Here is a 16,292-nt window from a genome sequence, read left to right on the forward strand (position 1 = left end):
GTATCGGAGTGTTGGGGGCGGGGGGGCGGTAGTGGGGTATCTGAGAGTTGGGGCGGGGAGAGGTATCGGAGGGCTGGTATCGGAGCGGGGGGAGGTATCGGGGGGGCAGTGGGGGGAGTGTTGGGGGAGGGGTATCGGAGTGTTGGGGGCGGGGGGAGGTATCGGAGGGCTGGTATCGGGGGGGCCGTGGGGGGGAGTGTTGGGTGGGGGGGCGGAGGGGTATCGGGGGCGGGGGGAGGTATCCGAGTGTTGGGGGCGGTAGGGGGAGTTTTGGGGGCGGGGGAGGTATCGGGGGGGAGAGTTGGGGGAGGGGGGGCGGAGGGGTATCGAAGTGTTGGGGGCGGGGGGAGGTAGCGGGGGGGCGGTATCGGAGCGGGGGGGGGCGGGGCGTGAGGCCGGGCCCCGGGGCGAGGCTGCCGCGGGGCTGGCGCTGAGGCCCTGCCCGGGATCCAGGGCCCGGGCGGGAGCGATGGGAGCCGGGAAGCGGCTGACCGGGACCCGCCGGAACCGCCCTGGCGCCGCCACCCCATAGGCGGGGCCCCACTGACAGGGCGCGGGCGGGGCTGGCGCAGCTCTGCTGCCCTGGGGCTGGGGTAAGGCCGGGGCACCCCCCTGGGGCGTGGGTGGGGAGTGGGCGGCACAGCTCTGCTGCCTTTGGGGGGGCGGCAGGGACACCCCGTCTCCGTGGGCCTGCGGCAAAGAGACCCCTGCAGAAGTGTGGGGCGAGGTGACACCGAGGTGTCCTCTCTGGCCTACTCGCCCTCCCTGGGTCCCTTCTGGTGGATGCTGTTGTCGGGTTGGTCTGGATTGGGTGTCCTGCAGCCTGGCACTGCTCAGGAGGGAGCCCGCAGCATCTGGGCTCAGGGCGAGGGGGCCCTGGCCGCAGAACGGAAGCTTTGATCCTCTCCATCTCTTGGCCAGACGAAATGACAGCCTGGCATTTCCCCCCCAGGCCCTTCCAGCTGAGGATCTCAAAGTACCCGGCAGGCCTTGACGAATGAAGCCTCGATCCACCCCCACAAGGCAGGTGAGTCACTGTAATTCTCAGGGAAACTGAGGCACAAGGCTGATGCGAAGCCACGCAGTGAGTGAGGGAAAGAACTGTGAACGTGGCCCAGACAACTGGCTGGCACAATGGTCCGTAGGAGGCTATGCATGTTTGATAAATATTCCTATCCTAAGCTCTAGTGTAGCGATATTGTGCTCTGTTAAACAGCTGTGTTCCACCCTAGAGGTGGCTGCATTTCAGTGGTGGACAGAGTGGCCCCTGTGTTTTCTCACAAGGGTGTTGTGAGGCTTAGTAATTGTTAAAGACATTACTGAGTGTGCAACACCCACAGAGTGTATAAAACACATTGAGGAGTAAGGGAATCCTCCGATGAGCAGGTCCTGTACAAGTGCAGTATATTGTTGTTTGTTAGCCTGGCTGGTGAGATCTGAAGTGAGAGATATTCCAGATGGCAGGTGCTGCAGAAGATAAGGCTTCACGCCAACAGCAAGGCGATTCTGTGGAGGCCTGAGCTATACAAGTGGCAGGGCTGGGAGATCAGAGAGTTACAAGGAAAGTGTAGTTGGCTGGAGCAAGTTGACAGAGGGCTTCACAAGGAAGGAGAGTGGTTTTTAACAAGACCTTAAAATGAATGGGGTGTTCAAGGTGATGGTTCTCCAGACAAAATCTCGGGGGTACCATATATGGTCTCATGCACATACTCCTTAATGTACCCCTTTTGGACTGACTCTGCTCAGAAGTTTATCTAGTTTAATATCAATGACTTTGCTTTTTGTTTTCTTTGCTAAATGTTTATTTTGTTGCCAACAGGCTAACCTGTCTGTGTTTTGCAGGGCATAGTTCCTGAATCACAAGTCAAACCTGTGGCAGATAAGACACTGAAGCTGAAGACACTTGTAAGTAACCAGATCCCAAGAAGCAGTGATGCTCTTAAACCCCTCTTCCAAACCCCTGAATTTAGGACCGTAGTGATGGTAGCAAAATGGGCTGGCATTACAGAGCCAAGGAAAAGGCGGCAGAGGCAGAAATGCTAAAGGGCATTGGGTATCATGTCCTTAACGGACGTGAGGATGGTATCTATGTTCCAATTGATGGAGAACCCTCAAGGACAACTTGTGGACATGTATGTGGTCGCCATATGGAAACGTACACCATCTCCTGCTCAGTAGGCTGGTTCTAGAGTCCTTGTGCCCCGGTAGAGTCCTGATAAATATCCTCTAACTGCAGAGAACAGGAGACTATACGGGGCGCCCTGTGGCTTAAAGGGGCTTTATTAAAAGGCACCTTTACAATGTCACTTTGTGGGAGAATGGGGAGTACATCCGTGACAACCTGCTGGGGTCCCCAGAGCTGTGAGCCACTGTGTGACCCTCTCAGCCTCAGCCAGTGAGAACTTTGCTGCTGCTAAGCTGTGTGACAGCTCCCCGACATGCCAGCTTATCTGTCTCACCAGCAAACTATCCAGGACTCTGCCAGTCCAGACCTTCCCTAGCGGGCAGCAACCAGTGAACCCCAGTTCTCGAGTTCCTCAGAGAGGTCTATCTGCAGTGCTTAGCCCCTCTGACTGTAGCACCCACAAAACCTTACGGAGTTCGCTGCTCCTTCAATCAGACAGTACCCAGCACCTTCTTAGCATACCTGGGGCTAGCGCTCTGTTTCAGTTAAAGCACTGAGCTGGTTTATAATAAAAGCAAAGTGAGTTTATTAATAAAAGGAGATAGGTTTAAGTGATACCAAGTATAAGGAAGGACAGAAAGGCTTACAGAACCGGCCGCCGAAATGCTGCCGGGAAGCGGCAGCGGCAAGAAGCGTCGCTGCTGAAATGCCTCCAAGAAATGGCACCTGCTTCTCGGCAGCGTTTTGGCGGGCGGTTCTTCGGCGGCGCCACTGCGGTGGCGGGGTGTCCGGCAGGCACACAAAAATGTCCCTGCGGGCACCGCGTTGGGGATCACTGATCTAAACCCTCCGGACCGTGTTAGGGAAACGCTTCCCCTCTGGGCAGGGTGGGATGGGCCATGGGGAACTAGTCAGTCTGTTCCGCCCCTGATGTTATTGCTATGACCGTGTGTGAGTGCAGCTCCCCACCCACCGTGCTTTGTCAATGTATAGGGCTCATGCCTTAGCTTCCTCGCTTGTGAGCTCGGGGGAGCAGGGATTTTGTCTGAGTGGCGTGTGGCCAGTGCTTAGTGCCCATCATGGGCACGACTGGGACGTTCAGGACACTCATCACAATGCTGTTCTGGCATCTCTCTATCTGTCGCTGTCCTTCCTTCCTCTTGCATCCTCGGGCTGAGAGAGGCCCCGAGCTTTGCTCCCCCACCTCCCTGGTGTTCAGCACGCATGTGGGGATGTGCTGGGTCAGCATGTGTCTGGCTAAAGCAAAGAGCCCAGAACAAGTTTCTTGCTTCCTGTTTATGACCCCCCATTAAGGCTATGCCCCCCCCCATGTTAGTGTTTGTAAGAGGTCCCAGACTGACAGCCCAGGGGCAGATGTCCTCAGCATGGACAGTGGCAATGCGAGTATCGCTCTCACACATGGAGAGGGGGATAGCACAGTTCAGTCCCCAGGGCCACTTTTGCTCCTTGGCCTCTGCTGAGATGGGCAACATGGGGCCAGGTTATGCTGGTGGTTGGCCTCACGCTTTAGCTAGAGCCAAGTCAGCCATGATCGCTTAGGTAGCACCCCCATTGTACGTGGAGCTCTGCGTGGTTCCTGGTATGCTTGACACTGATCTGCTCCTCCCTGAGGCTCAAGCAATCCATAGTCATGACAGAAGCTGACATTACAATCCAGACAGGCACAGAGCAGCACGTGGCCCTCAGAGCTTTTTAAGGCTCGCCATTTGTCAGCTGTGCAGCCTGTTTTTGCTAGAAAGGAAGTGAGTCATTCTGAAACAGAACAATCGGGCGCATCTGAGCTACTCGTTTGCCAAGCACTCCCCAGTTTTGATGCGTGACTGAAGGTTTCATATTGACCGGTAATCACTGTCAATCAAAGAGTGCAGCCCTGCTCCTTGCGATCAAGCACTAAAAAGGCCGAGTGACGCTTGGTGTCTTGGGGGCCGTTGTGCAATGAAACTAACCAGGGTGAGCTCTGTTCTGAGAGGAGGAGAGAATTACAGGATGGCAGTAGCAGGTAGTAGCTCTGCCCAGGGACGCGCGAAGGGGAGCAGTGTGTGCTGGTGATGGTCACAGCTGCAAGCCCCTGTTTCCCTGTCCCCTCCTCAGGTGTAGATTGCTGACTGGCACCAATGCTTCCTGGATTTCGTAGGCAGACGTTTTGTGAAAGGACCTGTTTTCTGGTGGCCAGAGCAGGGGTTAGGAGTCTGGGCTCTTTGCCATGAGCCTGCTGTGTGACCTCAGGCAGGGCGCTTAATCTCCCTGCCCTTCAGCCTTCCCTTAGCTGGAAAGCAGGGGCAATGTCACCTTGTGGGAGTGCTGTGAGGTTGAAAACATGGGGGAAGCTCTTTGGGTGGAAGGCATCGCGCGGCTTTTCAGTAGGGGGAGATGTTGTCGCAGGACCAGGTGAAGAACCCCCCCGTCGCCCTGCCAGCATCTATCCTGGTCCTTCTCACTTGCTTTCCCCTGAGCATTGCCTGATCCAATCACAGCTGACTCCATTTCCTTCCCCTCCTAGCCCTTGTTCCCATTGTGGACCCCTCAGAGTATTTAATTTAGAACAGCAAGGGTCTTTAATTACACTGTATCATGGTCTCTCAACCTGGAAATCACAAACAGATGTCAAGCTCCACTGCAACACCCTGCCCTTCCCATCCCCAGAGGAGGAGAGTCCCATCCCACTATAGGGAAGAAGGAAGAACTACAGTCCTTGTTTTGTTTTCCAGGATGCCTGCAGCGTTCGGTTCACCATAGCCCTACCACAATGAGAGATCCCTGGTCACTAAAATGCAGTCATCCCTGTTGTTGCCATGTGCTGGGTTCTCAGCAGCGAATCTTGAGCTTCCCTTCTCAATGCGTTGCAGGTCCATCTGTTCTTAACTCTGGTGATTCTGTCTGCTTGTACTGTGCTCTACATCCTGCTCTGCCCGCAGCTGTGTTGGCTCAGCTATCAGCGGCTGGAGGAACATAAACCTCCCTTGGTGACGGTGTCTGGAGCCCTCAGCTTCGAGGGATACAGTCGTGTTCCTGATGGAAAGGTGGGTTAAAGTTCCAGCTGCGAATGGACTCTCCCAAGACGCAGAGAGTGTGAGGTAGTGGTTAGCACATGAGACTGGGAGTTGGGACTCCTGGTTTCCATTCGCAGAGTCACTGTGTGCCCTTGGGCGAGTCACTTCACCCAGCATTGCCTCAGTTTCTCCATCACTAATGAAGATGACAATGTACCTACTTCCCATGAAAGTTGAGGCTTATTGATTAAAGTTTGCACAGTGTTTGAGGCTCCTAAGGTGTGAAAGATGCCTCAGCAATGCAAAGTGTTAGCCGTGGGGCTACTGTGGCCTTCTGCTGGTGTAACAAAGCCCCTTGGCTCACTCACATCATCCGGAGGCTGTTGAGTCTCTGCTGTCCATGTCCTGGACCAGGTTCAAAGCACATCCGACATCTGGAGTAATCGAAAACACTACCCTGTGGTGGGGGCCTCAGTTAAAGCATGCTGCTTTCAGACTCCAGGGAGGCACCAGGGGATAGTTAAAGGGAGTCAGGAGAAACCAGTTCTAGGTGGTGTTTTAAAGCTCATTCCGGTAACATGGCTCTGGCCCCTGTGTAGATTCAGCTTGAGAGCGACACCACCCTGTGCCAGCAATAGGGAATTGCAGGGAGGGCGGCTCAGAGCAGCACCATGGAGGAAGTGGTGGAAGGGGGCCCTGGAGGGAGGGCGGTTCTGAATTGGATTCATAGACAGACAGGAAGCCAGTGCAGGTGATGAAAAGGTGATATGGCCTTGCTGCCTGGAATGAAAACATACTGCGATCCCCTCCCGTTGCAAGCCCTGGGTCTTTCCTGTCCCTCTCCATTGCTAACGGTGCGTCTTGCTGCAGCCGTTGGTCAGAGCTCAGTGCCGCCAGTGTGCCGTGGTATCCAGCTCAGGTCAGATGCTGGGCTCGCGGCTGGGGAAGGAGATTGACCAAATGGAGTGCGTCCTGCGCATGAACCAGGCCCCCACCCATGGCTACGAAGAGGACGTGGGGGCGAAGAGCACCCTCAGGGTCGTCTCGCACACCAGTATCCCTTTGCTCCTGAGGAACCAGTCGTACTTCTTCAAGCAGTCCCGGGAGACCATCTACATCGTCTGGGGGCCTATGAGAATGATGAGCCGGGAGAAGGTGGGGTTGACCTACAGGAGTCTCCAGGAGGTGAAGGAGATGTATCCCAGCCTGCAGATGTACACGCTAACCGAGAGGATGATGGCTTACTGTGACAAGGTCTTCCAGGACGAGACGGGGAAGAACAGGTGAGTAGGCGCCTCGCTCGCTTCCTCCCTCCCTGCCTGTAATGTCCCAGGGCCTCCCTGCCACAGGCACCTCCTGGGTGTAGAGAGTAGAGCTTTCCACCCCAAGGTCTACTGTAACTGGATGCTTCTGGTAAACCAATCAACAGTGAAATAGTTAACAGTGTTGCCATTTTAGGGTGGGATTTTCGAAAGCACCTATAGGACTTTGGAGCACAAATCCCAATGGGATCTGTGCTCCTAAGTCAATTAGCCAGTTTTCCACTCTCTAATTGTAAATGTTGGGTTTCAGAGTTACCAACCCATTGACATGAGTGGGACAGTTTACTCCCCTTCCACAAATGCAGTTTGCCCCTCAGTGGTGAGTGGACCTGCAAGGTATCTTAGGAGTGTCAGTGTGCTGCACATGAATGGATTTAGCAGGCAGTCACCGTGTAAATTGCAATGGGCTATTTGTGGATGTTAGAAAGTTATGGAGTCACCTTCATCCCAGGAAGAGTTGTAGCGTAAGAATTCGTTGCTATAGAACAGTATGTAACATGTCTGTTACATCATGCATTTATGGGCAGTCAGCACTTCAGTTCAAATCCTGGGCAGGTCAGCAGTGACTAGCAGTCATTTGTCCTCTGCTTGGTAGATGAGTGGAGGGTTCCATTTCGTTCCTAGTGGCCGGGTGTCCACAGCACACAAATCTCCATCGCCTTTGGCATTGATAGTCCCCCTGGTCAGCAGATGGGCCAAGAACTGACTGACTGGGCCGTGGAGACTGAACTCCCCTCTGACCCATCGTGCCAGGGATGAGGCCATTGGAGGAGGAGGCTGAGAACACTCGCCCCGCTTCTGCCTGTCCCATACCCTGTGTGGATAAACAGGGAGCGTCCGTCTCCAGACCTGTCAGTGAAGCTTTGTTCACCAACCCGATACTCACTTCAAGGGGCACGACATGCCAGGAGACTGGAGTGGGAGGAGGCGGAAAGAGAGAGCTTCCAAACACATGTGCATCCTGTATTGCTGGCATTTCCTCCCCCTCCCCGGTAGCCAAAGAGCCCATCTTCCTCCCCGCCGCATTTTGCTTGTCCTGCTCTTCTGTTTGCTCTTCCTATCCTCATACAGAAACTGCTCCAAAGGCCCTAATCACACCCAGTAGATGTCCCTCAGCCAGGGCAGGATGTGCCTTACTGTCCACTCTTGGTCTAGGAGATGAGTGCAGGTTTCCCTCCCACAGTTTGTGTCCATTTCTCTCTCTGCCATGCTGCTTATGGCAGCCTGTCCCCTCCAACTCTGTTGCTGTGTGATTTGTAGGATGAAGTCTGGCTCCTTCCTGAGCACTGGCTGGTTCACTATGATCCTGGCAATGGAGCTGTGTGAACAGATCTTTGTCTTCGGCATGGTCAGCGATAGCTACTGCAGGTACGGCCATGGGGAGAGGGAGGGGAAGAGGGTGGGAGACTTCGAGGGGCTTTTACCACACAGCACGTCTGTTCGTCAGCTAACTCAACACAAGGCAGCACAACCATTCCACATGCAATACAATACATCTTCCATACAAACTCTGTCCCCAGAGACTTCGCCAAGTTCAGTAACAAACAGCACAGGGAGGGGTGTATTAGGGGGCACAGACAATGCAGAAAATATATGAAGTGGACAGATACAGGGAGGCTGCTCCAAGCAGCAGGAGTTGCAGAGGAGAAAGTCCTCGCGCCAACAGTGGTGAGATCAGAGAAGGAAGGGGACAGAACAGAGAGAACTGGAGTCTGAGCTGGGGGCGAGTTCACGAGGTGTTTTTATAAGCAAGGAGGCAGTTTGAAACAGGACCCCTGAAAGGAACAGGGGGCTGGGGGCCATAGCTGCGGAGGTGACAGGCTCTGATCTGTGTGTGACGCCCACACCTGCTGGAGTCTGCAGAGCTGGGTTGCAGTAAGATGATGGAGGGAGCACGTGGTGGGACTGGAGGTCCAGGGCAATGAAGGGGATTTCAGCAGGGGCGGGTCTGTAACACAGGAGGAAGTTCTTCATTCATTCAGCTCCCCCATCCCCATCTCGTGGGGCAGGATGGGTCCCTTTGGTAGATTTGCTTGTGCTTTGTCCAGCCTAGTGCGGAGGTTTGGGGGGTGGGTGTTACATGCTGAACTCCTAGCAGGGGGGTTGATGGCTGGGACTCTTGCTCTGTGCCCAGAGATCCCTGTGTGGCCCAGAGATCCCTGACACTGAATGAACATCTCTGGGGTTATTAGGCTGGTGGCTCTCTCGTGTTGGCTCCATCCCTGCTCTGGAAGCAGGAGTCTGCCATCTTGGCCAGTGCCCCGCTGCACTACCTCTTGTCTGCTCTGGTTGGCAGGGAGAAGAACCATCCCAGAGTGCCTTACCACTACTTCGAAAAGGGCAAGCTGGATGAGTGCAGGATGTACCTCGCCCATGAGAAAGCCCCCCGGGGTGGCCACCGCTTCATCACTGAGAAGACTGTCTTCTCCCACTGGGCAAAGAGAAAGAACATTGTCTTCCATCACCCCTCGTGGGTGGGCAGGTAGGGGCGTCCAGCCCACGTGCTGCTCCTGGGGAGAAACGTTTCATTCTGTTGGTACGATAGGCTGTAGCCCGATGGGAATCCTGCAGCGTGGCATGGGGTGCTGTCTGGAGGAGTTGCACAGGGGGGGTCAGTGCATGAAGAGGAGCTGCACAAACACAGACTTGATGAGAGGCAGAGCATCCTGGGAGGTGTGGTGCATTGGAAGGGCTCCCTTACCGAAGCTGCTCTAATCAGCATGTTGAATGGAGCAATAAAGGCACATCTTAGATCTAACACATGCCCACCCTCTGCAGGGTCCATGCCACTTGTGCTGGAGCATTGATCTGCAGGTCATAGTGTCTCTGTGGGTCTGATCTTAGGTCTTGCACAATCCTTCCCAGGCACTCAGCTGGAAGGAGGCAGAGAAAACCTAGGGGATCATTCAGAGCACTCAAGGTCTCAGCCCCTCCATTGCTGCAAGCAATCCCTGATGTCTCTGCAGCCCCCTCTCCCCCAGCATTCCCAGCTCTGACCCTAGGACTGTCTATGGAAAGTTTTTAATCTTTGAACCACAATGAACATTTAATCCAGTATTAAACATTTCTGTACTTATGTTCCAGCGGGCTGCAGATCTTAGAAAAGTGGAATCGCTCTGAGGTTTAAGCCAGTGCCTCTTGGGGTGAAACTCCTCATCTCCTTCCACTTAAACCCCCAAAGAGGAGGATTAGGTGGGTGACCAGAGAGAAGACGGATAGTCTTGTAGTCAAGGCACTATACTGAGACTCAGGGGACTTGGACTCAAATCCAAGCTCTGCCACAGATTCCCTGTGTGACCTTGGACAAGTTACCTAGGACCTGATCCAAAGCCTGTTGACATCAATGGAAAGACTCCCATTACTCCAATGGGCTCAGGCCCTTAATCTCTCTGTCTCAGTTCCCAGTCTTCTGCTTGTGCGTTGTATTTGTTCCTCTCCTTTGTCTGTCTTGTTCGTTTTGATTGTAAGCTCCTTGGGGCAGAGATTGGCTCTTATGCACAAGGGGCCCTGATCTTAGCTGGAGCCTGTAGGCATTACAGTTATCCCAATAGTACTTCTTCCTGTTGGTTTTGGAGCCATGCACAGGCCTCGTGAATTGCTCCCACACAGAGCAAAGTGGCAGGAAATGTGGGGACTCTAAACTGACCGAAGACCCAGGACCCCCAAAGAGTGAGAGGAGTGGAATGTTCCAAAAGCATCTCTTGCTGTGACTTGGCCTAATGGAGGCGAGACACCTGTCCTCCAGTGGGCATGCTGAGCTGGATGTGCAGTGCAGGGAAAAGAGATCCCCTGTCGCCAACCGGCCTACCATTCAGTGAGGTGTAGACATAAGAACAGCCATACTGGATAAGACCAAAGCATCTAGCCCGGTATCCTGTCTTCCAGCAGTGGCCAATGCCAGGTGCTCCAGAGGGAATGATCAAGTGATCCATCCTGGCAGCAGTGTTTGTGCTGAGGTGCTGCTGTTCAGCAAGGAAAAGGACACTCCCTCCTGGGCTAGCAGTCCATAGCGTCTGTCCCAGCATGGGGAATTTTGACCTATTTGGGGCACCTGACTGTGGGCTCCACTCCCACGCATCACACCTTTCAAAGTAGTGTGCATCTGCCCTGCAGCTCCTGTTACCCTGCACTACAGGCCCTGCATTCCAGACATGCCATGATGTGATCTAGACGCTGCCCTGACCTCAGTAAGGGTGACAGCTTTTTGCCAGAAAAATGGGGTCAATTCTGGTTCAAGATCCTGAATGATACACCTTACATTGCTGTAGCACTTTTAACCGTGAAGGATCCCAAAGTGCTTTTGCAAAGTCTGAATAGCTACAGGAGCCACCTCATTGCCTTCTGGAAATTCAGCTACTTCTGGAGTGGAACACTTAACTGTTCAGCAGCACTCTTCACCACCCTAGAACAGTGGTTTTCAACCTGGGGTCCGCAGACCATGTCTAAGGGGTCTGCGAAAGATGGTCATTATCATAGAAGAGAGGTTCTCAACCTGTGGTCCCCGGATCCCTGGGGGTCTGCAGACCGTGTCTAAGATTTCCAAAGGGGTCTGCACCTCCAGTCAAAATTTTTTGGGGGGTCTGCAAATGAAAAATGGCTGAAAAAGATGCTGTATCTAATTTAAATGGTAGGGGGAGCCTAGTTTTACATTGTCTTCAAATACAGTGTGCATACATACATAATTATAGTTGCAGCTATTTAAAATCCTTGTTAGAGGGTTTAAACTGCGACCGCTGTGAATGAAGTTTTGGAGATGGCCTGTAATGTTCATCTCACTCGGGCCACACAGCAGTTAGTGGCAGCCCGTGTGGAAAGCCCATCTTTGTGCAGTGCGCTGTGCTGTGACTGTTTGAAACCGCTTCTTAGATGAATTGGTTTGGAAAAGACTCTCAGCATAAGATGTTTCTTGGACTGGAGCAGAGTGTGGTCGCTTTGGGATTCAGGCTGGACGACACAACTTCTGTCAGCAGCTCCACCGTGTCAGGAAGAAACATTTCCTTCCAGTGTTCTGGCATGTACCCTTTGAGTTCGTGTGCTGCCTTTGTTACCAAGTGCCCTTGGATTGATACCAAAGCAAACCTACTTAATAAAACTATTTTTAATTCTGTGATCATTCATTGTTTGTGCAAACTGGGTGAATTTATCCAGCTGGACTCAATCCTGGAGTCCTTGCTCAGACAAAGCTCCTATAGCCATCCTGCCAGAGCATTTTTAATTGCTGTAAATTCTGTTCTCCAGGATTCAAGGCATGGGCATGGGGTAAGAGCCCTGTTCTTTGCACATGCTGCTCTCAACATTTCTCCTCAGCTGTCAACTGTTATATGCAGTTCCCATAATCCCCCGGCACGCGGCCTGTGTAATCCACCTTCCGTAGCATGGGTTTTGTCCCCTAGTGGCTATGCCACATAAGAGATTTGAGTCTGCTGCTGCTGCAGGGTTAATGGGTCCGTGTGCTGTGGCCGGCAGATGGAAGCGGTGAGCTTCTAAACAAGGTTTGAAATCTAGAAGCCTCTGTTCATTGGCGGAGCCGTAGGCAGGGGGCAGGGCTATCAAGGAGGTCAGGGCTTTATAAAGCAGTGAGCAAGCGACCAGGGAGCTTTGCGACCAGGGGCCACTAACAGGGAGTTTCAAGAGGGAGTTGGGAAGGGGGCGAGGTACACTTGCTATTCTTTAAAACCTTTAAACTAAACTGTAATCAAAACTTCTTGATTTAAACAAAAACCCTATCTTTAACCTAGGTAGCTGTAGGAGAAAATGCAGGCAGAAGCCCAGCAGCAGAGTGGGGGCTATCCTCTTTATTGCAGTTGGTGTAGCATTTATGATTATCTGCCCTGTGGGCGGGTGGCGTATGTGTGCATTCGGTGCAAACTGCACCTGGCCCTTGGAGACCGTGCTTTGGAGGCCAGGATTGTGGAACTGGAGGAGCTAAGGGAGGCAGAGAGGTATGTTGATGAGGCTTTCCGGGACACTGTAGGTTTGTCCCACCTCCGGTCAGACAGCCCCTGCACTGTTAAGGAGGATGAAAGGCCCAGAGAAGGAGAGCAGAGGGAAACCTTCCCATAGTTGGAACCCTCCTTTCAGATGATGTTGGGATATCCTCTCACACTGAGGTTACCTTTCCAGGGGAGGGAACTCCAGTCAGTAGGAAAGGGCAGGTGTTAGTAATGGGAGACTCGATCATTAGAAACATAGATAGCTGGGTTTGTGATGACCGGGAGAATCATATGGTGACTTGCCTGCCTGGTGCGAAGGTTGCGGATCTCTCAAGACATCTAGATAGACTTATGTGTAGTGCTGGGGAGGAGCCGGTGATCGTGGTACATGTAGGTACCAGTGACATAGGGAAGGGTAGGAGAGATGTCCTGGAGGCCAAATTTAGGCTGCTAGGAAAGAGACTGAAATCCAGGACCTCTATGGTGGCATTCTCAGAAATGCTCCCCATATTGACTGGGTACTTGTCACCTCAGGACAAAATGCAGAGATAAAATTTCTCAATACTTTAAATGTCTGCTTCTTGGAGCAGCTGGTACAGTAACCCACCAGGGGAGAGGCAACTCTCGTGAGTGGAGCGCAGGATCTGGTCCAAGAGCTAACTATAACAGGACGGCTGGGAAATAGTGACCATAGTATAATAATTAACATTCCTGTGGTGGGTAAAACACCTCAACAGCCCGACACTGTGGCATTTAATTTCAGAAAGGGGAACTACGCAAAAATGAGGAGGTTAGTTAAACAGAAATTAAAAGGTACAGTGTCTAGAGTGAAATCCCTGCAAGCTGCATGGACGCTTTTCAAAGGCACCATAATAGGCTCAACTCAAATGTATACCCCAAATTAAAAAACACAGTAAAAGAACTAAAAAAGAGCCACCGTGGCTTAACAACCATGTAAAAGAAGCAGTGAGAGATAGAAAGGCATTTTTTAAAAAGTGGAAGTCAAATCCTAGTGAGGTGAATAGAAAGGAGCATAAACACTGCCAAATTAAATGTAAAAATGTAATAAGAAAAGCCAAAAAGGAGTTTGAAAAACAGTTAGCCAAAAACTCAAAAGGTAATACCAAAATGTTTTTTAACTACATCAGAAGCAGGAAGACTGCTAAACAACCAGTGGGGCTCTTGGATGATCGAGATACAAAAGGAACACTTAAAGATGATAAAGTCATCGCAGAGAAACTAAATGAATTCTTTGTTTCAGTCTTCATGGCTGAGAATGTTAGGGAGATTCCCAAACCTGAGCCGTCTTTTGTAGGTGACAAATCTGAGTAATTGTCACAGATTGAAGTGTCACTAGAGGAGGTTTTGGAATTAATTGAGAAACTTAACAGTAACAAGTCAGTGGGACCAGATGGCATTCACCCAAGAGTTCTGAAAGAACTCAAATGTGAAATTCAGGAACTATTAACTATGGTTTGTAACCTGTCCTTTAAATCAGCTTCTGTACCCAGTGACTGGAAGATAGCTAATGTAACGCCAATATTTAAGAAGGGCTCTAGAGGTGATCCTGGCAATTACGGGCCGGTAAGTCTAACGTCAATACCAGGCAAATTAGTTGAAACAATAGTAAAGCATAAAATTGTCAGACACCTAGAAGAACATAAATTGTTGCACAAAAGTCAACATGGTTTCTGTAAAGGGAGATCATGTCTTACTAATCTATTAGAGTTCTTTGAGGAGGGGTCAACAAACATGTGGACAAGGGGGAGCCAGTGGACATTGTGTACTTAGATTTCCAGAAAGCCTTTGACAAGGTCCCTCACCAAAGGCTCATATGTAAATTAAGTTGTCATGGGGTATGAGGGAAGATCCTTTCATGGATTGAGACCTGATTAAAAGACAGGGAACAAAGGATAGCAATAAATGGTAAATTTTCAGAATGGGGAGAGGTAAGTAGTGGTATTCTCCCAGGGTCAGTCCTAGGACCAATCCTATTCAACCTATGCATAAATGATCTGGAGAAAGGGGTAAACAGTGAGGTGGAAAAGTTTGCAGATGATACTAAACTGCTCAAGATAGTCAAGACCAAAGCAGACTGTGAAGAACTTCAAAAAGGTCTCACAAAACTAAGTGATTGGGCAACAAAATGGAAATGAAATTTAATGTGGATAAATGTAAAGTAATGCACATTGGAAAAAATAACTCCAACTATACATACAATATGATGGGGGCTAATTTAGCTACAACTAATCAGGAAAGAGATCTTGGAATCATTGTGGATAGTTCTCTAAAGACGTCCACGAGGTGCGCAGCGGCAGTTAAAAAAGTAGACGGGATGTTAAGAATAATTAAAAAAGGGATAGAGAATAAGACGGAGAATATCTTATTGCCCTTATATAAATCCATGGTACGCCCACATCTTGAATACTGTGTACAGATGTGGTCCCCTCATCTCAAAAAAGATATACTGGCATTAGAAAAGGTTCAGAAAAGGGCAACTAAAATGATTAGGGGTTTGGAACAGGTCCAATATGAGGAGAGATTAAAGAGGCTCGGACTTTTCAGCTTGGAAAAGAGGAGACTAAGGGGGGATATGATAGAGGTATATAAAATCATGAGTGGTGTGGAGAAAGTGAATAAGGAAAAGTTATTTACTTGTTCCCATAATATAAGAACTAGGGGCCACCAAATGAAATTAATAGGCAGCAGGTTTAAAACAAATAGAAGGATGTTCTTCTTCACTCAGCGCACAGTCAACCTGTGGAACTCCTTGCCTGAGGAGGTTGTGAAGGCTAAGACTATAACAGGGTTTAAAAGAGAACTGGACAAATTCATGGAGGTTAAGTCCATTAATGGCTATTAGCCAGGATGGGCAAGGAATGGTGTCCCTAGCCTCTCTTTGTCAGAGGGTGGAGATGGATGGCAGGAGAGAGATCACTAGATCATTACCTGTTAGGTTCGCTCCCTCTGGGGCATCTGGCATTGGCCACTGTCGGTAGACAGGATACTGGGCTGGATGGACCTTTGGTCTGAGCCAGTATGGCCATTCTTACGTCCTTTAATTCAAACAGCGGAGGTCATGCTTTTAGATCACTCAGTCCCTGCTGACACGTCCAGGGGGTCAGTACATGTGCAAGTTGAATGCCCCCTCTATCAGTCCCATTAGTTTGTCCTCTACTGACGTTGCCAAGTCACCTTAGCTCTAGGGGCTGCTCCTTTGGCTGGAAACACCAAATCACAGGCTGATCATGTGTCACACAATATGTCACGCTGCCCGCTTGCTCTCCTGGACCTTGGTTTAAATAGAAACAGACATCACTGAGGGAGGCAGAGCCCCCTGTTCCCATCACACTCTTCCCTGCTCCTCTTCTCTGGCAGAGGCTGCTGAACTTATACAGGAAGAGCAGGCTGCCTGGAGCAATGCCAATCATACAGACTCTTCCTCATCCGATGAAGTGAGCTGTAGCTCACGAAAGCTTATGCTCAGATAAATGTATTCGTCTCTAAGGTGCCACAAGTCCTCCTTTTCTTCTCCTATAGATGTCAAGCATTGGTTGCTGACTCAGCATTAGTCAGCACTGTGTGCAGACTTCCTTCTGTGGGGGGACGGAATTTCCAATCTATCCAGAGGAACAATGAACATCTTAAAAATCCCAAGTAGCTCTCACACTCATAGTCAACTGACTGCTTTGAGAGCAGGCTCTTAATTAGCTCACAGAGGGCCTGATTCTGCTGCTTTTACTGGCTGACCAGCTGTTTATTTTCTGAGTAGCCCTGCTGAAACCAATGAACCTGCTCTGAGAATTCACTCCACCCCGAGGAATGAAGAAGAGAAAAACTGAAAGAAACGACAGTCGTTTATATTCCAGTAGCCCCGAGAAGTTGCAGCTGAGCCTCCTGG

The 16,292-nt window shown here is 51.0% G+C and overlaps 1 protein-coding gene across 2 annotated transcripts; it reads left to right on the forward strand.

Moving 5' to 3' along the window:
- The first annotated feature begins 399 nt into the window (after positions 1–399).
- On the forward strand, positions 400–11,565 carry ST6GALNAC4 (ST6 N-acetylgalactosaminide alpha-2,6-sialyltransferase 4). Of its 2 annotated transcripts, none has more exons than XM_084650068.1 (8): positions 400–593; positions 922–1,027; positions 1,843–1,905; positions 4,993–5,166; positions 6,007–6,419; positions 7,719–7,826; positions 8,755–8,940; positions 9,543–11,565. In XM_084650068.1, exons 2-8 carry the CDS (start codon positions 998–1,000, stop codon positions 9,583–9,585), a joined length of 1,017 nt encoding a protein of 338 aa, XP_084506194.1. In that variant the 5' UTR covers positions 400–593; positions 922–997; the 3' UTR covers positions 9,586–11,565. The 2 variants fall into 2 exon arrangements, with proteins under 2 accessions (XP_084506194.1, XP_084506193.1); XM_084650067.1 differs by having other exon boundaries at positions 953–1,027.
- Positions 11,566–16,292: the final 4,727 nt, after the last annotated feature.

This window comes from Lepidochelys olivacea (assembly GCF_965140295.1).
Source record: "Lepidochelys olivacea isolate rLepOli2 genome assembly, chromosome: 16".
Classification (NCBI taxonomy): domain Eukaryota; kingdom Metazoa; phylum Chordata; order Testudines; family Cheloniidae; genus Lepidochelys; species Lepidochelys olivacea.